The sequence below is a fragment of the Aspergillus tanneri genome, assembly GCF_003426965.1.
Source record: "Aspergillus tanneri strain NIH1004 chromosome Unknown AapTan_3_pilon_pilon_pilon, whole genome shotgun sequence".
Lineage (NCBI taxonomy): Eukaryota > Fungi > Ascomycota > Eurotiomycetes > Eurotiales > Aspergillaceae > Aspergillus > Aspergillus tanneri.
Window position 1 is genome coordinate 4,329,221 of NW_022984630.1, and position 20,802 is coordinate 4,350,022.

A 20,802-nucleotide genomic window follows, 5' to 3' on the forward strand; every position below is an offset into this window, starting at 1 on the left:
CTGTTTCTGAATAGGCACCAGTAAGCTAGGCTTCATCTTCGTTGTGATACTAGGTATCAAATACAGCCACACCTACTCTGACCAGCAATTACATACAATTGAAGAGAAACAAGATTGACCAGAAAAGTAGGAAATCCGACCTCCATTATAGTCAGAGCCTTAGTATCCTCTCTCAGCAAGACCCAAGACTCTTGGACGACGATCTTGTCATTATCAGCCAGATGTATACGCGCTATGCCAGACATCGGGTGTACCCATCTTCCATGCTTCTTCCACTCCCCACCAATCTGACCATCGTCTTACTTCTCCGGAACCACAGGAACACTTCACTTCAACTCAACCAACCACGTCAATATTAATATCCCGTAAAGGCCACTCTTTGGCACTCCATGGTCTTGGCGTTTCTCGCTGCTAAGTACGCCATGACTTGGCGCCAAGGTTCTGCCGTTAGAGATTCTACTGTGAAATGGAAGTTGCTCAAAAGCACGGAGTATTACTAAGAATACGAAGACTATGGAGGGATATTTTCTGGTGGTTCTCCAGATGTCGAATGACGAATTCCATGTGATCGACAATGTGTCACACAGCTCGGCTTTATGATCAATCTGAACCAGAGGAAATCGCGATCAGGCCATATAACGAGGGTCGGAATTTAAGTCAGCCCGTGAATGTGACAGTCTGCCCCTGGGGAATAGGGTCGGCAGGCCGGAGAGACTGTGGGGATCAAACACGGGGAAATCTGCCTCCCACGAGACACTCTCGGTCCGGGGAAAGCCGGCACAACGGGCACATGTATCGGCCATTTATCTTAAAAATCGTTAGTATTGTCATGATGACTTTTGTGGCAGCGACGATGTCACCCCAAAGTACTAAGAGTAAGAGATTTCAAGCACTCTGAGGGACGCCACCGCTGGGCGCCAAGGGCTTGGACGCACGCTGAGAGGCTCGCTACGGAACGCCAAGCCGCCAAGAGAGAAAATTTTAGAATGTGAAGAAAAAGGCAGAAACAAAAATTAGGGACAGAGAAAAAATAGACGAGAGAACAGCAGAGAGATAAAACATGACAGGGAAAAGAAAGAGACAGGCAGAGTAAGTAAGAAAGAGAAAGGAGAAAGATCCAACACCCAGTGAACCTCCGCTCCCCAAGATGCCAAGCCCGGGATAAGACTAACTGTCGCTCAAACCAGCGACTTCCAAACTCCGAGCCTTATTCTTTCGTCAGAATCGGCACTGGAAGTCAGCAGTACGTATTCCTCCATCTGCCTCGGCTACCCTTCTCCGTTCACGGGGTTGCATCTCGGCATCTCTCCCACTTCTTGGCTTCGGCCGCACGAAGGTTCATAACTTGGGGTTGGATTGCAGAGTTTTTTTATCCATGTCAAATCTCGCAATGGCATTGGTTCTGTCGTCACCAGTGGAGTATCTTGTTCTGCAACGACTGGGTCAGAACTGCCTTCTCCGCAGGGGTATTTCCCCAGGGAAGCAATTATAAAGAGCCCGTCCCTCTCATGGAAAAGACTCTGTGTCGGTTCCAGATCTTCCTTGTTTAGCATCTGAATATCACCATGTCGGACGTTCCCACGTTCGCCGGCCTCAGCGGCCAGAAGCTGATGGTGTCGGTGACCTTCTGCGCCACCATGGGTTTCTTGCTTTTCGGTTATGACCGTATGTCTTCAGTTCGCTGCAGGAGGGTTTCCGTGACGTCTTGCTAATCCCGCACAGAGGGCGTCATGAGTGGTATCATCGACGCGGATCCCTTTAACGATGTCTTTACCGCCACGCGCAACAACTCCACCATGCAGGGTGTCGTCACTGCCATCTACGAGCTGGGCTGTCTGGGTGGAGCACTATTCATCCTCGCCTGTGGTGACTGGCTGGGCCGTCGTTATTCCATCATGTTGGGTGCTGCCGTCATGATCGTCGGTGTCATTCTGCAGGTCACCTCATTCACTGGCCACATTCCGCTGGCGCAGTTCTGCATCGGTCGTGTCATCACCGGCGTCGGCAACGGCATGAACACCTCGACCATCCCCACCTACCAAGCTGAATGTTCGCGCACTTCCAACCGTGGTCTGCTTATCTGTATCGAGGGCAGCACCGTCGCCATTGGTACCCTGATCTCCTATTGGGTTGACTTCGGTGCCTCGTACGGTCCCGACGACCTGACCTGGCGATTTCCCATTGCCTTCCAGTGCTTGTTCGGTCTGATCATCATCTTCGGCCTGCTCGTGCTGCCTGAGTCACCGCGTTGGCTGTTCACCCAAGAGCGCTACGAGGAGGGTGAGCGCGTCATCGCCGCCCTGATGGGCAAGGCTGTCTCCCACCACGATGTTCAGCTTCAGAAGACCATCATCTTAGATTCTTTGCGCGCGTATGTTTTGCACATCTTTCTTCTTTGAACAGTGCATCCTGATGCTAACGGTTGCAGGTCTGGTATGGCCGGCAAGTCCACCCCCATGTCCGCCGTCTTCACCGGCGGCAAGACGCAGCACTTCCGTCGCATGTTGCTGGGTTCTTCGTCGCAGTTCTTCCAGCAGGTCGGAGGCTGCAACGCCGTCATCTACTATCTCCCCGTGCTCTTCAACCAGTCCCTGGGTCAGGATCATCTGATGTCCATGATTCTGGGCGGTGTCAACATGGTCGTTTACTCCATTTTCGCCTGCAGCTCGTGGTTCCTGATCCAGACCGTCGGCCGTCGCAAGCTGTTCCTGTGGGGTTCCGTGGGCCAGAGTCTGTCCATGGTTATTACCTTTGCCTGTTTGATCCCTAATACCACCGAGGCCGCCAAGGGCGCCGCAGTCGGTCTGTTCACCTTCATCGCTACCTTCGGTGCTACTTGGTTACCGTTGCCGTGGCTGTATCCGGCAGAGATCTCGCCTATTAAGACTCGCGCCAAAGCCAACGCCATCTCCACCTGCACCAACTGGCTATTCAACTTCTTGATCGTCATGGTCACCCCGATTATGGTCCGGAATATCAAATGGGGTACCTATCTCTTCTTCGCTGTTATCAACGCCCTGTTCATCCCTGTCATCTACATCTTCTACCCTGAGACTTCGGGCCGGTCCCTCGAGGAAATCGATCTGATCTTCGCCAAGGGTTATGTGGAGAAGATGAGCTACGTGCGCGCCGCCAAGGAGCTGCCCAAGCTGTCCGACGAGGAGGTGGAACGCGTAGCCATGCAGTATGGTTTCGGCGGTGCCGACCAGGACTCTGTGACTAAGAATGTCGAGAGTGATAGTACCGAATCGAATGTGGTGGGCTCCACTGATCCGGAGAAGAACTAGCTCGGTTATAAGGATATAATAGACGGATATGATAGATATGATTGCGATGATAGATAATAGGATCTAGATCAATACTCAGTATCAATTCGATACAATATGACTTGGGACCATCCAGCTTGTAACCTACTATCCAATCAACATGGTAATTACACATAGGATCTGAGGACTTGTGAAATTGATGCCGAAAATGACCGCTAACGAGGCTATAAACGGTGGCATTTCCACCAGTAAATTCATCGGCGAGCCGCCGCTTCATTACGTCCCACTACGTGCCTCACACCATTATTCTGTACCCGCCAAGCATGTTTAGTCACCATCCTGATGTGATGATGTTGGCGCTGCGCTTAAACTCAGCAAAGCGTTTCTGTTCGTTTCGACTCACGACCAAAGCGACGCCAAAAGTGGCTTTCTCTGCCGTTAAATTCGGCTCTCCTCTAATTTCCCCTAGCCGTGTCCGGTGTTATACAAAATGATACCTTTTCTCCTCTCCCTTGGTTTCCTCTTTTCACCCTCCCATCCTCCTCCCACCTCAATACCTTAGTCTCCAAACCCCCAAGTTCGATCGTGCTGGGAATAACTTGCAGAATAGAGTCCCATTTCCATAATATTTGGGTCTTGTTATTTCTATGGCGCCCCCTCCCCTCCCCCCAGTGAATCCTGATGAGCATCAGTACTGGACCGACCCAATTCTCTGCGAAGAAACAAGAGCCAGACTGGAATGGTTCCGACGCTTCGGATAGCTTCCTCCAAATTATAAACCCAGGGCGCTTGAAGGCCTTGCTATGGTCGAAAGGTACTGGAGAAAGTAAGCATAGTTTACTCATAACTCTCAAGAGCTGGTTTAGAAATAACCCACGACCAACAGATATTAAATACAGTCGAAAGAGGACTACGTAGAATACCAACTCTCGGAGGACCAAGCAATTGACATAAACTTTTTCGATTGGATGTACAAGACCTCGTGAGAAAAGGCGCTTTAGTTATATAATAAGTACTAGCATCGCCTTTATTAATACTTCGTCCTATTCGGCTGGCATCGCGTGAATAACCAAATCCATGAACAGATGCAACGAGTACGCGACCTTCTTAGACCCAGGTGCAAGGCGAATATAACAAACAGTTTCTCAAGCATGTATTACCTATGATTATTTAGTTTACCACAATCCAGCTCCAGTCCGCATTACCAGGACTCGGCCAGGCGTCCTACTTCCACAGAAAACCTCCCTAACTGACAGGTCGTCTCTGGGCAAACGCGAACATAGCTAGACCTTCCAGAGCGACCTTTACAAACACATTTCGGTGGACGACCTTCCAGACTCAGTCTGCTACCGCGATATCGAGCTATTTTACCTTGAAGACCCAAATAGCAAACGCGATGCTCTTTGTGCCACCATCGAGTTTCGCAATCTTAAAGGTTGGCCAGAAGATGCTAATAGGTAAGAGCATCTTTTCATGCACCTTTTAAACACCTATGTGCTCCGATTCTAATTATTAATCTTAGAACTAAATTCTTTATGCACGGAGATTACCAACTGGTATACTGTCCGATAACCAAATTATTTCACTAGCCTTCCGCGATGGGGATTTCTTAATACCTTGTTAACACTAGAGCTAATATGGCGACTCCGAGTCCCCAAGCGCAGCTAGTCTCTTAACCTCTGGTAGAAGCTGGAGATATTAAACACCCCTTCTTTGGCGCTTTAACGCACTACATACGTAGTAACTTCATAAATCTTTTCTGATAATGTATGACTCGAGCCGACAGGTGCTCCAAGCGTTGGGTCGAGATGCCCGTTTATTTCTCTGGCCTATTGGCCTTCGATAACCCACAACACGTGACTCTCATTTCGTATTTCTTTTTTTTGTTTCTTTTTCCTTTCTCCAAAGATTCCTTTCTGTATATAGCCTATCCTATAAGTTCTACTGGTTCAGCCCCTGACAAAGAACGCCGCTTCTCGAACTACCTAGGGAATTATTGCATCGTTTATGGCGACCCGGGATGGCCCGTTTGCGAATTGGACCATGCGATGGAAGAATGGATCATCAGGGAAGCTCGGGGTAGGATTCATAGTGTATAGTGTTGTTGCTGTCAGCATCAAAGTATCGTCTCAGTATATAGCGTCGTGTGAAGTTGACACAGAATATATTGTGGGCAGGAAACGCGCCAAATAGACAACTGCCGCCTCTTATTGACCATGGCGAGTTTGCCATGAAATGTCTGAACGCCGAGGCTGACTTCTGAGTTTCCATCCTGCATATTCATCAGCCTAGTCGAACCGCTTTATTACGTAGTTTACTTCTCCCTGACCCGCAGAAACAGATAACATGTTGCTTTTTCTTTTTTCTTTCTTTCTTTTTTTTAATTTCAGCCTGCCAGGAAATTGTCCCATTGTTGAGGACAAACATGCCAGGATAAAATACGCTTTCACTTCCGTTTCGTCTCTACAGTTAGGGGCATCTCCTCGCACACCACCACCGCCGGAACCCCCTTTGTTGTCTTCTCGTTGTTTCCCCGTCTCCTTCGGCTGCTCTGATTTTTAGTTGATTTTGTTCCGCTGCTCATGGCTTCAAACAAGATCCTTGGTCTTCCCAATGACCCCCTTTCCCAGAAGCTCGTCCAAATGCCCAGGATAACCCCAGCATCCTAATACACGACGCCGCCAAACACATCGCTGCCACTTCGGCCCAATTCCTGCGCGATGTGGTGGCATTCCGAGCCAGAATCCAGGCTCAGTTACCCCCCAGTCTTTTCAATGCCCAGGGAGTGTTAAGGGAGAATGACGGAGTCTACATTGGAATCCTCGCGACTCTGAGTTATGAATTTCTGGTGGCATTCTATGCAACCATTGCTATAGGCGCCGCCGCAGTGCCATTATGTAGGTAGTCAGAGTGCATGGGCGCTTCCCCCGCGGCCAGGAAACAACCCGGCCATGCCTAACTCTGGTGGTGCGTGTCCAGCGACGAACATTCTCCCTGGAGAGGGCGAGTGGCTTTTAGCGAAATGTCGCGCGGCTGGTTTGTTGGTCGCATCGGATCAGACCAAACTAGCGTCCCAGATACTGGGAGCCACCCCGGCCCGCTGTTGTCTGATTCCCATCCACTACGCGCTCGACGAAAGTTTCACGGCCGTCCCTTATATCACAGATGAGATTTCGTTTCCGCCTGCACAGCCGGGCCTTCTGCTTTTCACGTCTGGGACCACCGGGCCTCCCAAGGGTGTCGTTCTGCCCCGACGCTTTTTTACATGTTCCGCCCGACTGTACTTCAAGTGACGTCGCAATAGTCTACCGCCCGGTGAATGGCCTCTCAGGAGTCCTTAATCTCATGGACCTTATTTACGTCGGGGCCCGGGCAGAGCTCTTCCCCGGCGGCATCCAAGCTCAGCCAATCTGGGAACGACTGGGACAAGGCGGGGTGACAGTGTTGGCCGGGGCAACTCGATTCTGGAGTGTTTTGCGGTCGTACTACGAGGAGTCCCTCCGTTCATTGCCAACTTCAGAGCTCTCGAAATATGACGAAGGGGTGCACAATCTCCGGGTGGTATGGTTTGGGGGTGGGATGCCTTTGCTGCGAAGCGGTTCTGGTTAAAACTACGTAACCGGCCGTGGATCGTAAAGTATGGTTCTTCGGAGCTGGGACGAGAGGTGATGGCATTTAGCTTCACCAAAAGTACGGATGGTTCTCAGGTCGGGATCCCTTCCCCCCTTCTTGCCCCTAACGTCTGTCGCGGCGGGTCATCCTAACCTGCGTTTCGACAACAGCCATTTATCGGCAATCCGTTACCGGGTGTGGAGATTAATTAGAGGGTGACCCCGGGGAGCTGCTTGTGAAAGCCCCAACTATGATGCTAGGGTATGTCCGTCTCCAGCCCAGCAGATTTTGAAGTCATCCTTCCGTCTCATTCGTCTCCAGGTACATCGACGATGCAGAGCGAACCCGGGATGCCTTCGACGACGACGGATACTTCAAAACGGGGGACCTAGCTCACCGGGACCGTGATGGCACGTATGTCATTGATGGCCGCGCATCCGCCGATTGTAGGTTCACACGTCACAAGGCGTGTTTCCTGCCCCGTACCTTCGTCGGATGGTTCACTAATAACTAGTTGCACAGTCGTGCGTTTCAGCGGGTTGAGGATCCCAGCATACGAAGTCGAATCACAGATCTGTGAACTCCCCTACGTCTCCGAGGTGTATGTCCTCTCCGTTCCGGACACGCGATATGGACAAAGTGTCGGCTCATTGGTTCGCCTACGGCCGGGCGCCGTCGCGGGCAATTGGGTGTGTAGTAAAGTCAAATATATTCTATCCATGAATTTTTTTTTTTTTTTTTTTTTTTTTTTTTGGCCCCCTAGCACCTTGGATTTTACTAGAGTTAGGCTAAAAGCAAAAATGGCTTTACACCACTCTCGTGGGCAGCTTGGGAGGGCCGTAAAGTGGTAAAGCTGTTGCTTGCCAATAATGCCAATATTGAATCTAAAGCAATACCAACCAGACAGATCTTATTGGCAATTGAGAACGGGCATGAGGTGGTAGTGAGACTGCTAGTGAAATTAAAGGCAAAAATGTTCAGACGACAGCGGAGGTTAGACTGCCTTCCTAGCGCCGCCCAACACTAGGCAGCTCAATTTGCTACCGTAAGTCTCTTTTCCCATTTCAACCAATTCCATCTATAATGGGGAATTCTGGACTCCACGAACCCAATATTTACTGGTTTGTGTATTTCCATTTGGTTCCAAGCGGCATGCCATTTTCGGCCACAAATGACGCTGAAATTTGGAGCAGACAGGAAGTTACTACACTTGTCATTTCCCCCCACCTATTATTTTCTCCATGTCTCGTACAAGAGTCGGGGGAAATGGCCCTGCAGAATGTGGGGCTCCGCAACGAACCTTTGATTTCCTGGTAGAAAGTGCAACCCCTGGAAGGGTGCCGAATCTCAGCATTGATACAGAGCTGGTATTCTACCGTGAGGCAAGGCTACAGGCGCTCCATCCCTATTTGTGCTATATACGATCCTCGTCCCGCGAGATCAATGTATTCTTCTTGACAATAGGATCTGTTCTTCATTCCATTAATGACATGATAGCTGATGATAGAGACGGGTGAATCGCCAGTAGTCGCAGAGTTGATTTAGCAAGTGGTGACGTCGTCGGATCTAGGTATACTAACTCTCAAAATCTCGACGTTAGGAGACTATCAGAACATAATAGGATATCGGTATTTATATTGGAAAAAGTTGAGAAGCCTACATATGTGCAAAAGACCAAAGATCCATTATATTAGCGTTGAGGGCCACGATTCTTCTTTCAGATGACATACTTTCGGATTTGGTGGGTAGAAAGACGTTTTCTATTTCGCACGTGCAAATCCGGCTTTTCAGGGAACTACGTGGCGTTGGCGCTTAGCAGACCCAAATGGCATGCATGTTCATACAGTAGATTGCTAGCACCATATTCAGTCATCTCTTTGCCGCCGGCATATACGAATGTTCCAAATGAAATACCTTAGGAAATAACTAACATTTTCGGGAGTAATGGCTAATCGAATGGCGACTAGTAAATGGTCGAAAGAAGAATTCCCGGAAGGCATTATAAACTAGGTCTGCGGTTCGGGTACCTGCAATCGGTGACTTTCGGTGTAAATCTACAATGAATTTAGTGCCAAGAAAGTTATATTGCGTACAAAGGTATAATAAAAAGCGCAGCCAAAAGTCGTAATTCTTCCCCCATAAGGTGGGGAACAACCTAGATGGCCATCCCCGCTGCCTATTTGGCCATCCCCAAATTTGCCCTAATAAGCCGCCGCACAGCGAGCACAGATTGAAAAGAGTGCCCTTTTAAAAACCACCAGATGATTCTCAAGGAAATTAACTAGCATCTTCACTATATTAAGTTTCGTAAACTTCAGGAATCGAAGTTCTGGCTGGTCCAGAAAATTATCGAAACAAAAATAGCGCGGAGATCGGCTGGATGTAATTATCCTGAGGTGCCATGGCCTTTTCAACCGTTGGGACTGGCGCTCAATAATACACGTCACTTGCAGGTTTATCCTAGATTATTACTCTCTCTTCTTTCAACAGATGCCTGGTGTAAGCTTGCACAACACGTTGTCAAAAGCTTCAGGTAAAATAGGCATTGGAGATTCGCGGTTGGAAAAAGATAATGAAGTTGTCTCCTCGAGGCATGGTAAATAGTTACTAGGTATCAAGTGGAACTTTGCTGAATAGGCAATAGACTATATGGAGCTCTGAAGTCTGCTTTTCTCCAGGTTCTACTCCATGATCTAAAGTCGTTTATATACAATATCCAGAATACACTTAGCGAAAAAAGGAAAATCGAGCAATGGAAACAATCCTGGATGCCTGAATGCCTGGATGCTGGAAACCAGAAACTCTCGACCGCGAACAGACTGGTTTCCGGGCGTTCAGCAGTACAAAGAAGCTGGAACTAATACTGAAAAGCCTTGTTCACATTGTATGGATGGTGTTTCAGTAGTCCAACAGCCGACGCACTCTCTGGCATCCGACTTACAGCCAAAAAAATTGGCCGAAAGGCAAATTTTCCGGCTGTGGTATCCAGAAATCGCCCCGAAGGAGTTAAGGGCCCTCTCACCCGTGGTTAGCGGTGGTAACTCTGCTGCCTTGGAAAGATATCTCCGAGTCCATGGCTTTCTCATTCCTGTAATAACTAAGGGAAAAAGGGAGAAAGTGAGGATAGATACACCCTGGGTTCATTCCCATACCACGCACATAAACCGTTTAACTTGGCTGCCAGTAACCTAGCCAGATGGTCCGTGACTGCCTTTAGTCACGTAACTGGTCATATCCACATTCGTGGAATTATGTATACTAGCAACATAACAACAGACATCACCCGGAAGGAAATAGAGAATAGATAGCTAGTTAGAGGCTGCTGAGCCGGGCAGTGGCCCCAACAGATCCGTGCCGCATGTTCGCCGTTGGGGGCGGCCGGGTCGGCGAGAATGAATTAAGAAGAAGAAGAAGAAATATCGTGTACCAAAAGTAAAGAGCAAATATACCCAGATTAAGAATTCACGCGTTCCTACCTCGCCCTTCCACTTTGTCCCTTTATCTTGTATTCTGCAAATGATCAAATGAGCCCTAACTCGTGTCTATGAGTCGCCCATTGGTTAAGTATATATATACTTATCTGCTGTACCCAGTCAATTGAACGTTCCCCGACAATATGAGAATTCAAAGCGGCCTCGCCAGTATGAGACTGATTCCCCCCCTTCAATGTTATCCTGCCGAGCGGGGTTCAGTTGACAGTTGGCGTCCACAGGGTTTATTCCCATGATCGGGTACCACCATGTTATAATGATTGTCAGTTCAATTGCGATTATCCTTTTATATAAGATATCGTAGACAGTGTGCTTGATCTTGATTTTTATTCTATTTTATTTTCCCCTTTCCGTACGCGAAGCGCTAATGAATCCACCAGCTGTTCTTCTCGCCGGATGCACCTCCTCCAACGGCCTGAGCAATGTCTATCTGGTCTCCCTTCAATACAGGAATGCCAGCACTTCGAGCCCAAGCGACCCCGTGTTGGTAAACCCCGGCATTGTAGAAAAAGTCTATAATGTATCGCAGCCCCGCAATGACACAATTCTGGAAGTGCGGGCGGGGTACATGGGTCTCTGTCTGACCCGGAGTGACGGTGCGCGATTCTGTTCCAGCAGTGCTGCGGCGCTGGCCAGCATGGTCAAGGCAGAGAGAATACAGGGCAGCAATGACACTGCCAATCCACTGAATCTGATTTGGATTGCGAAGAATTTCAAAGACACGATTGTTTTTGATGGTTTGATGTAAGTTCCTAGGATTTCGTATTATTTTATCCCCATCGCCTTATATACACGTACATATATTTTATAGAGCTAGACAGTATGACGAGAAGCGGGAGGATAATCCTAACATGAGGAACTAGATTTATAGCTGTCGTCCTGACCTTCCTTTGCTTTATTCTATTATCAACTTTTCCTGGATGGCATGAAGAAATCGGGGAGGACGGGTCAGAGCGCGAAGTCAAGCCCTTCCTTTTCCGGGCTGCACTGGGGTTGGGTGCACTGGGGTTCATATTCGGATTGGACTCAATTCTCTGGCAGCATGTCAATAGCAGTGCTGCAGGAACCATGTCTGAGAGACTCACGTATGGGGCCATCGAGAGCCATGTTGGGATGGCGGCGATGGTTCTCGGATGGGCTGCGGTGGTCTGCATGGCGATTGTTGCTCTGGCGTTGCTGGTTATGGTCATGAGTGTTAGCCTTATTCGTCAGTTGATGGATGAAGAGTTGGGTTTTTTTTGATAGTGTATACTTTGATATGTGTTTGATTTGAGGGGATTTAGGACAAGAGCACTATATAATACGAGATGTTTCCCAAGTTATCGAAGATTATAAGCACGCAAAGGGCGCATGCTCGTAGGCTGTACGACCGCCTCTGCAGAGACGGGTGTCCCCTCCGAAGGGACACTTCTCCGCGAAAAATCTATAACCCTAGAATAAAAGAGCCCCATCATCCCAAGAAACACGACACCGGTGACCAAAATCACCAGGATGGCCGCAGTCAAGCCGGCTTTAATACCCGACGCCAGTGGACGTGTCCATATCAACGCTAGCGGAATTGCAACGAAGGCCACTATCCCAAGGGCCAAAAGAAGTAACAAGCGGGTTGTTGGGGGAATACGCTTGGGCAAGCGCATAACGAGCCTCGGGAATGCATAGCGAAAGTCGGGATCGGAATTTCGCCAGTATGGTATGCCCACAAGGCCTAGGAGGGCAAGCATGATCACGAGGGTAACTGTGCCCTTCACACCTCGGTCCATATTCCGAGTCCAGAGTACGGCGATAGGTGCTACTGCAACAATGCCGATAACCAGGATGAAACTGATGGGGAATCCGACCACCTTCCATAACTCGGTCCCAGCCTTGCGACCATTCCTGTCTATCCATGCCCAGGTTGCTTTGATGCTCCGTTTGAGTGTGCTTCCGAACCATTGTAAGAGTAGCAACATCGACAGTGACCGGACCTGCACTGGAAGGCTGTGTTGCTCCGCGTACCGTCTGACATCCAGCTTCACACTCTGGTTCAGATTTCCTAGCCATTGGCTGCGTATTGTGAGCCGCATCAGGTACGCGAAAGTCGTTACGGTGATTGCGACAACGAAAAAATTCCACAGCGGAGCCGAGTCTTTGAATGGCTCGATTTGCATCCCAAAAACAGATGATGAAAACGATAGCGGAATGAAGATGAACACCAGCTCGGTGAGTCGCGTCACGGCGCGCGGCTCGTCGATGGAGCGTCGACTGTCCAGGAGACCCATATTGGATGTCAAGGATGAAGACGCACGCCGGAGCCTGGCGAGCATCCGGTGGATTTCCTCGAAGAGATCTGATACGTTTCTTATGATATCTGGGATGTTGTCTGCGGTTTCTGGAGATGTATCGGCTGGGTGTGTGATACCAGAAAAAGCCAGAAAGCTCATAATAGAGGTTTTGAGTTCCAAGAGCTCTCGCTCAGCTTTACTGATGAGTTGACGCCACAATGCCAGTCGATCTTCCATCTTCGTGTCGTCAAGAATATCGAGCTCCATGTCGCTTAAGATCTGGTTGAGCACCCGGAGCAAAGTCGAGGTGTCTTGGCGGATGATCTCAAACAACGTATCGAGTAGACTGACGGGTGTGGTCTGTCTGTCTACTATATCATGAATTTCCTGACGGGTACACCTAGTCTCGTTGAGTTCATCCTGGAAAGTGTCCAGGGAATCTCCTGTCAAAAAAGCCTCCTCGAGAACGGTAGTAATGGTCTTTCGAGGAGCCATCTGCTTGACTAAAACCTGGAAGTTTGTCTTCACGTTCACATTCCTCTTATCAACTTCTGGTCTGCGTCGCTTGAGCAGCCAGTCCAACACCGAACGTGTTCTCGTCTCTCGCCGTGGGTTCTCGATGGGAATCGCAAACTCCTCGACGGCATCATCGCCCTCGATTACCAGGATCGGTTGAGTTCCCGTTCTGTCATTATTTCCAGTATCATGATCATCGCGATCACCATGAGCGTCAACAGCGATCCTTGGGATTTGAAGCGTCCAATCATGGCTGATGCTAATCGTCGGTAGAGGATCAAGCAGCACGATAACTACAATTCCGGTCAGTCTTTCCAGAAATCATTTTCCATGGGAGGTAATCACTCACCATTTTCATAGTCCATATTCTCAGCATTCTTCCTCCAAATCGACGCCCGTTCCACTAACCCACACTCCTTCGCCGTCCCGCGCGGATCAACGCGCAGATCCCACTCGGAGCGAAATATATTCGTCTCTGCTTTGAGACTAATACTCGAGCTGCCATATATGCATTCCAACCCATCAGCATCTAAATCAAGCAGGTCTTCCCGGTCCCGATTTGAAATAATGGTGGACGACGATACATGGGCCGAAACCACTGGATCGACACATACGACTTGTTCAAACCAGCTGTCTTCCATGACCGCCTCGGCGGATCATCATACTGCGCGCCGCCGTACCCAGAGTTCAACAGATGCTCCTCGAAGAACTCGGGAGTGAGTCCGAACGCCTCCCCCAAGGCGTGGATAGTACCCTCTGACAGGTCTTCGACGATAAAAACACGCCCGTTCAATCCCTCCGGCGTGTCGCGGTAGAGGGAAATCAATTCGGCGTTCTCGATCTCCACCCTCGACGCCGTGCTATCGTCGTAGTACTCGTAGAGCGTGATGGAGGTTTTCTCCACGCGAGGAGTCTTGCGGACATTGCCGTATTTGATGTGGTCGAATGCGTCCGCTGCGCGGTCCAGAATCCGACTGTAGGGTTGGCGCGGCGGGGGTTCCCTTCTCGGTTCTTTGGCCGCCTGCCGTTGTGCTGGCTGTTGTTTTGGTGACGGCGGCAATGGAATAGACGAAGGCAGTACGAAAGTGTCGTCACGATCAATTACCTCCAGCGAAGGCTTCGTTGCATTTCTATCTCGTTCTCCAGGGTCACTGGCCGTGGACAACCCATCGCGAGATTCAGGCAGTGGAATCTGCTCCGGGATTCTGCCGGATGCGGCTGGATCATTTTGCAGGGCGTCTTCCAGCGAGTTTCGAGGTTTTATCCTTGGTTTACGCGCTTTTCGTGAAGCTTCCCCCGCTTCGGCGTGTTGCTGCTTGATCCATTCCAGGACGCGACGGGATGGTTGCTGAGCAGGATTGGATTGCGTTATGGCATGCAGTGATTATTTTGCCCTCACTCAGATTAAAGCCCCAGTGCGTACATTATGTGCTGTTATTAAACTGTTTTCGGGGTGCATTGACTTGGTCAGAGCTGACAATTCGAACGCGAAGTGGAGGTGCATGGCTAATGTAATATGGTGAGGCTAGTTGCAGGGGTGCTCAGCTTTGTATTGGACAGTGGTCAAGACGCGTTAATCATGGGAAACATTGAAGGGAAAAGCAAAAATGAATTCCAATTATCATGCAAAATTACTAATAATGATAATGGCGTATCAACAATGATGATATTCGAATAAGCTAGTAGAGGACGACGATGAAAGTGTTCCTCGTGTGTATAATATTGGGAGAAGTTCGCGGTACCTACCCGTAACAGTTAGCTCTTAGTGACGTGGCAACTTATTTCACTTCTCCTTTCACATACATCAGCTTAAAACATCATAAGAAGTCATGTCTCAGTGAAGCATTGTAGACGACCAAGGCCCTGTTGGCTATAATCGTCTGCTATCGAAGTGTCCTCTAATAGAGTAAGACACCGAAGATATTCCCCACAGTTAAGTTGAATCGGAGATCGATTAGTTCAAAGTATCCAGTTCAGGAGGGGACTGCGACCGCAGGCCTGTTTGCAACTGTGGTCCTATCTTAACCTAGGGCCCTATCTCAACTTAGTGTGTATAAAGATTGAATAACATCTAAATGCCTCGCTTATGTACTTGAAGACTATGAATGATTTATATGGTTATTATTATGTGGATGGAGGGCTTCATATTACCTGTACAATAGTGGTAATATTTGGCTTAACAAAGAACACTTTTAACAGATCTAGCCGTCCATCAACTTTTGGGTTCTGTATAGGTGAATAACTGAGAGTGGGCAAGAAAACTGAAGATGGAATTGGCCACGTTCCAAAGGGATGTAGATTCAAGGTTCTTCTGCAGAGTCCATTCTGGTGAAGTAGCTCACCCCATCCACTCTGTTAAAGGTGAGCCGTACGCTTTCTCTGTTACGGCTAAATTTTGGCAGCACTATTATCTGAACCTTAGTCCCTGGCACCGTGCTCCCTTCCCCCACCTTCCATGGTTCAAACCAACTCTTATTTGTCACTTATGATGGCTTTTCCACGGTTCCAAGTTACGGGTGGGCCCTATTAGAGTATGGGATTCAATTCAGCACATGGTAAACAATACTGTACCATAGTATTATCTCCTCACCTTCATGGAAGCACATTTCAGTGTAAGTATTATGAGTTTTACCAGCTCTCCATTTTAGTCTTCCGCTCGACTAACCTGCAGCACCTTGGGTAAGCTGCGATGACATCACCCCATAGCAGCTTATTTCACTACTGCCGCCAAATGCCGCTCACTGCCCATAGCTGCTTTAGAGAAATTATGTATACTTTAGCACCATTGGTAACCAGTCCCTGCGTCTATTTGACACTGTCATACTGGATGAGATCTGCGTACACGACTTATCTTAAGCCCTAATTCGCTGCTGCCGCCCGCCACCACCGCTGCACGAACATCGAAGAGAGAAGAGATATAAAGGGACATTCTAGGTATGGCTTCTACCTATGTTTGGAGGGAAAGCATAACGGTCATATTTATTGGCTCGCTATCGGACGATCGGACATAACATCATATCGACCCAAGGAATTCCATGACAGAGCCTTCACCTGTCAGGCCATCTCAGTTGCCTGCGCTACTCCCGATAATGCTCCCTTGTTCGCATCTCCGCCAGTCGCAGACACTCATTCGTCATCGTCCCTTCCCTCGGAATCAACCGCACCTTGAACTCCCGCGGAAGCGCCACCAGTGCTGGCTTGAGCTGGTTGTACTCCACATAGTCTGTGTTCGGAGGCTCCGTCTCGCTGGCTACAATCTTGTAGGACAAGATGAGTCGCGCGAGCGCCGTGTACAGCAGTCGCGATGCAATGAACTGTCCCGAGCATGCACGAGAGCCCGCCCCAAAACTCAGGTGGGCTAAACCTGCGGCTTCCTTCTCAGCGGGGGGATCGACGCTTTTCAGCCATCGTTCAGGGTCGAAGGTTGCCGCATTGGGCCCGAAATGGTCGACATCTACAGGGTCAGAATCATCACAACGTAGAATTAAAATGGGGGGTTTACCGTGGTTGCCGGCTTGTGCATTGATCAGGACCATTGTCCCCGGGGGGATCACCGCGCTGTCCCAGTTCACCTCCGTCATGGTCTTCCGCGGCAGATTCATAGAGCTGACGGTGTAGAACCGGCCCGCTTCCTTGACGATCGCATTTACATAGGGGACTTTCTCGTCCTGAAAACAGCCCGTCCACGCGTCTTTCATGTCTGGATAGTACCGTCTGATATCCTCGTAGGCGCGATCCTGCCACACCTGTCCCTCCGCCGTCGACAGCGACCCAATTGCCGAAGTCAACGTGGCGGGGACTGTCTCAAACCCGCCTGAAACCAGCGATATACAGACTGAGGAGACCTCCACCCCCGTCAGCTTTGTCTCCTCATCCTTGAGAATCGCTGCCGAGATGCATGGCTTGTCGGTCCCCTTCCGGATCATGTCACGCACCTTGTCGAGAAGCAGGTTAAGATACACGTCGCGACGCTCGCGTAGCTCTTTCGAGCGCATTTTCTTTTCGTTGTGGGGCACATACCGCAGGAGCGGCACGTAGTCTTGCAGGTTCTCTGACGTGCTGCGTAGCAACGAGATGGCCGATCCCACGTGCAGAATCTCGCGTAGGAGCTCATCGTACACCGCGTCCATGCGGATGCCGTAGCAGAGAGTCAGAGTCGTGTTCAGCGCGTACCGCTGGAGATACGGACGAACGTCCACCTCGATGGCGCCGTCCTGGCTGTCACGATGCAGGTCCCGGATGATGCAGTAGCTCTCCAGATCGAACATTGGATGGTAATTGCGAATCGCTGGCCGTCCCAGAGCCGTGCCTGCAGCCTTGCGTTTCCTCCGGCACGAGTCGTTCCAGGGTGATGACCCGATGGTGTATCCCTGCGTGCTGCTGATGAGGCCGTGGAAGGTGTACAGCGTGGGTCGGTCGATTAGTGCATTCTGGCGTCCGAGCAGCATGTTCCGGCAGTCCTCAAAGGAATTCACTACGACCGCCCGAGTGTTGCCCAGTCGGATCTGAAAGACTGAGTGTCCGTACTGGCGCCACCATTTCTCGCAGGTACTGGCGTGGTCGTCTCCCAGCTTGAGCAGATGGCCAAAGAGAGGCACCGCACCCGGGATTTCAGGCAGGCCTATAATAGGGGGGATGTCGGTGACCATGGTGGCCTGCCTGATTAGCCGTCATGTCTTTCTATCAGGAAACGACATACTCGATATATTGCATAGACCAGCACAGCCGTGATTGCCAACGCGACTGGTACAGTGGGCGCATCCTGGATGTGGTACATTAAGGTGGATCGGGGATCGTCACTATGAGCAGGCATGATAGTTTGTGTCCTCAGCAACACATGTACGGCCTATCCGCCTTTTATAACATTTAATCGACAGGACAATAGAGAGGCCAGACCTCCATCTCCGCTGGGCGTCTAGACCATCGGTAAGGTCGACCCTGCGCGTCGGACAGTTCGACAAGAAACCCGGCCAACGACCGATGGAGATACGAAGCCACAATACATTTGACTAATTATATATCCGCGGTTCCCATCCAGCCACTGACAGACATACGCATCATCGACACACATTCTCCAATCGTGTGACTACCTTGCACCATTCCCGCTGGACTTTTGTGGCAGCGGGGAACTTCTGGGTAAAACAATCCCCAGCTTGCACATGACTCGGGAGAGTGTAATTGCGCTCCCCAGGTAGATTACCCGACTAGGTAATTTCGGAACATACCTGGCGGTGCCTGAGGGCCTGAGGCATTAAGGAACACCAAAGATTCGTTCAATGTCAGCGGAGAAATGAAATAAATAAATACTTAAATAAAACATAAAAATCAAGATGAAAAGTACACAAGAAAAGGACAGAGAGATAGCATGCACCTATCCTGTCTTCTTTCAGGACAGATCATTCGGACGGAATATATGTATTGCCTATAATATATGCATATTATATATAGCATATGACTGACTAAAACTAGGCGAAAAGACTTGAATATCACCGTCTGAAGGGGTAAGCAAGATTAGACATCAGCAGAGTAACTTGTATTACTCTGTAGACGAAGGTATCTTAATGATATATAGCCGGTCGGCTTGAGGAACCTAGGACATCAACTGCTAAGGTCACGGATTGATCGTCTAAGAAGGAATCTCATTGTATCTCTTTTGTGTCGAGGCAAGGCAAATATCTCGGGGCCTCAAACGCATACACTTTGACTGGTCTATTAGACCAACCCCTGCGATGCTGTTTTCTCGGTCTTTATACTTGCAATGGAACCCATGTTGCCTCCCGCCGTCTGCACCGACTATTGTTCAGGTCTTCCCATAGGAAATCGGGGCGCGATTCCCTTCCTGTAAAATCTGGACAATTTTTTTGAAAAATTCGGGAAAGGGAATCTGCCGTATTCAAAAATTGGGGCAGTCGAGTTAGCGCCAACGCGTAAATTCGCGCAAGTTTGGAACACCCAGCCCATAAAAGGGCGATATCGCATTTCCACGTCGAAAAATTCCCTTTTTGAAGTTAATGTAATTTCTAAAGTGGTAATGTAAGCTATAGAATTGTTGGATTGCGAGATTAGTTTACTGAGCGTGTAACAGGGCAGAAATTAATCCTGAACCCGCCACTGACTCTACTATTAATATTTCCTCTGGCGAGCGAGCAGCTGTTACACACGCTCGTGGACTTCCTCCGGATTGAATAGCTTCAATATTTTAACTTCTTCTCCTTGGTTGGAGGGCTGCGGAGATTGCAAAAGAGCTACAGGTCGGCGAGAGAACCGTGTATCGCCTGCAACATAATCTCCTCCGATATGGCAGTGTCAAGAAGCCAGGATTCCGCGCCCTAGGTCGCTCGCAGAAGCTATCTAAGGCTGATGAGGATGCACTTTTTGAGTATCTTCTGCAGGAAGGCTGGAGGCAACAAGCAGAGTTGGTGTGGTGGTTATACCACGAACGAGGTATTATTGTAAGCCAGCTCACGGTTTCAAGAACCCTACGGCGCCGTAACTGGTCAAAGAGGCGCTGAAGTGGATCTCTAGAAACTGTAATAAGGCCCTACGGCGCTCGTATCTTGACGATATCCGCCGTTTCACTGCAGAGGACTTAGTACTCCTTGACGAATTAGTATTTAATGAGAAAATCGGTTGGAGACATCACGGCTACGCACCGATAGGCGAAGAAGCTAGATACTCTGCAGATATCCGGCGAGGTAATACATGGAGTATCTGCAGCGCGATGACACTTAATGGCTAGTTATCCTGCACAGACATTAAACAATATTATTTTAATGGCAACAACTTTTTTAAATGGCTTTAGGATCGCCTGATCCCTGCACTACGTGAGTAACAACGACTAATGGTTATAATAATTAATAATGTGTCTATACAGATTAGCGAGTGCGTTACACAAGCAGTTGAAGTAGCAGGTTATTTAATACAGTTTCTACCTCCCTATTCACCAGATTATAACCCAATTCAGCTGATATTATCGGTGTTAAAGGCCTGGATAAAGCTAAACTGGGCATTCTTATAGCAAGCCTGTGGATCGTTCGGAGAGTTCCTAGAAGTTGCAATTCGGGAGAGTCGCTGTGATCGCTTCGCGAGGCAGCATTTTAGGCATTCTGGCGCCCGGGGTGTTTATATAGAAAAGGAGTAATTTATTCGATTTACACGCTATATAGAGTTGTTGGAGTCGCGGGAGGCCCTAGAGGCATCTCTTACAGGTGTATTTAACTAGGAATAGTACTTATTTCTCCCAGGGTATAAGCAGCCAACATATCTGGATCTTTAAGGTCCTTAAGGCGCTTATACACAACTTTAAAGGACAGTAACTTATCCTTAAATCCTCGTGCAAGCCTATGAGAGATGCCTGCTTTCATTGCACGATTATATATCGCGCTAACACCATTTTCCATAGCCTGAAGATCCTTTATCGACCAGTCGTTTTCCAGTATAATATCGCGAGCACGCTCCCACTTAGCTTTCCGCTCAGCAATCCGTGTATTTACTATCTTCCACTCGAAAAATTGGTACAGGATGTCACCATCATCTTTATTTATATCAATCGAGCTAGAGGCTCGATTCAACGGTGTAGGTGTTACCGGAGCTGCAGGGACAGTCTGTATAGAGGCAGCAGGGCTGTAGGGAAGCGGAGGCATTGCATAAGGCTTT

The 20,802-nt window shown here is 49.1% G+C and overlaps 5 protein-coding genes across 5 annotated transcripts; 3 read left to right on the forward strand and 2 right to left on the reverse strand.

Moving 5' to 3' along the window:
• Window positions 1–1,565: 1,565 nt before the first annotated feature.
• ATNIH1004_005223 (sugar porter family MFS transporter) lies at window positions 1,566–3,287 on the forward strand (the record flags this gene model as incomplete). The annotated part of the gene is made up of 3 exons (XM_033569877.1): window positions 1,566–1,665; window positions 1,723–2,371; window positions 2,429–3,287. 3 exons carry the CDS (start codon window positions 1,566–1,568, stop codon window positions 3,285–3,287), a joined length of 1,608 nt encoding a protein of 535 aa, XP_033428683.1.
• Window positions 3,288–4,351: 1,064 nt separating this feature from the next.
• Window positions 4,352–7,905, forward strand: ATNIH1004_005224 (uncharacterized protein; the record flags this gene model as incomplete). Its single annotated transcript, XM_033569878.1, has 9 exons — window positions 4,352–4,360; window positions 4,563–4,701; window positions 5,897–6,163; window positions 6,246–6,503; window positions 6,571–6,827; window positions 7,093–7,139; window positions 7,200–7,324; window positions 7,401–7,567; window positions 7,666–7,905. 9 exons carry the CDS (start codon window positions 4,352–4,354, stop codon window positions 7,903–7,905), a joined length of 1,509 nt encoding a protein of 502 aa, XP_033428684.1.
• Window positions 7,906–10,736: 2,831 nt separating this feature from the next.
• Window positions 10,737–11,611, forward strand: ATNIH1004_005225 (Fig1 domain-containing protein; the record flags this gene model as incomplete). The annotated part of the gene is made up of 2 exons (XM_033569879.1): window positions 10,737–11,113; window positions 11,233–11,611. 2 exons carry the CDS (start codon window positions 10,737–10,739, stop codon window positions 11,609–11,611), a joined length of 756 nt encoding a protein of 251 aa, XP_033428685.1.
• A 77-nt stretch (window positions 11,612–11,688) lies between these two features.
• Window positions 11,689–14,650, reverse strand: ATNIH1004_005226 (uncharacterized protein; the record flags this gene model as incomplete). The annotated part of the gene is made up of 4 exons (XM_033569880.1): window positions 11,689–13,439; window positions 13,496–13,644; window positions 13,761–14,494; window positions 14,570–14,650. The coding sequence occupies 4 exons, from the start codon at window positions 14,648–14,650 to the stop codon at window positions 11,689–11,691; spliced, it is 2,715 nt and encodes a 904-aa protein (XP_033428686.1).
• Window positions 14,651–16,223: 1,573 nt separating this feature from the next.
• ATNIH1004_005227 (uncharacterized protein) lies at window positions 16,224–17,959 on the reverse strand (the record flags this gene model as incomplete). Its single annotated transcript, XM_033569881.1, has 2 exons — window positions 16,224–17,801; window positions 17,846–17,959. The coding sequence occupies 2 exons, from the start codon at window positions 17,957–17,959 to the stop codon at window positions 16,224–16,226; spliced, it is 1,692 nt and encodes a 563-aa protein (XP_033428687.1).
• Between the last annotated feature and the right edge of the window lie 2,843 nt (window positions 17,960–20,802).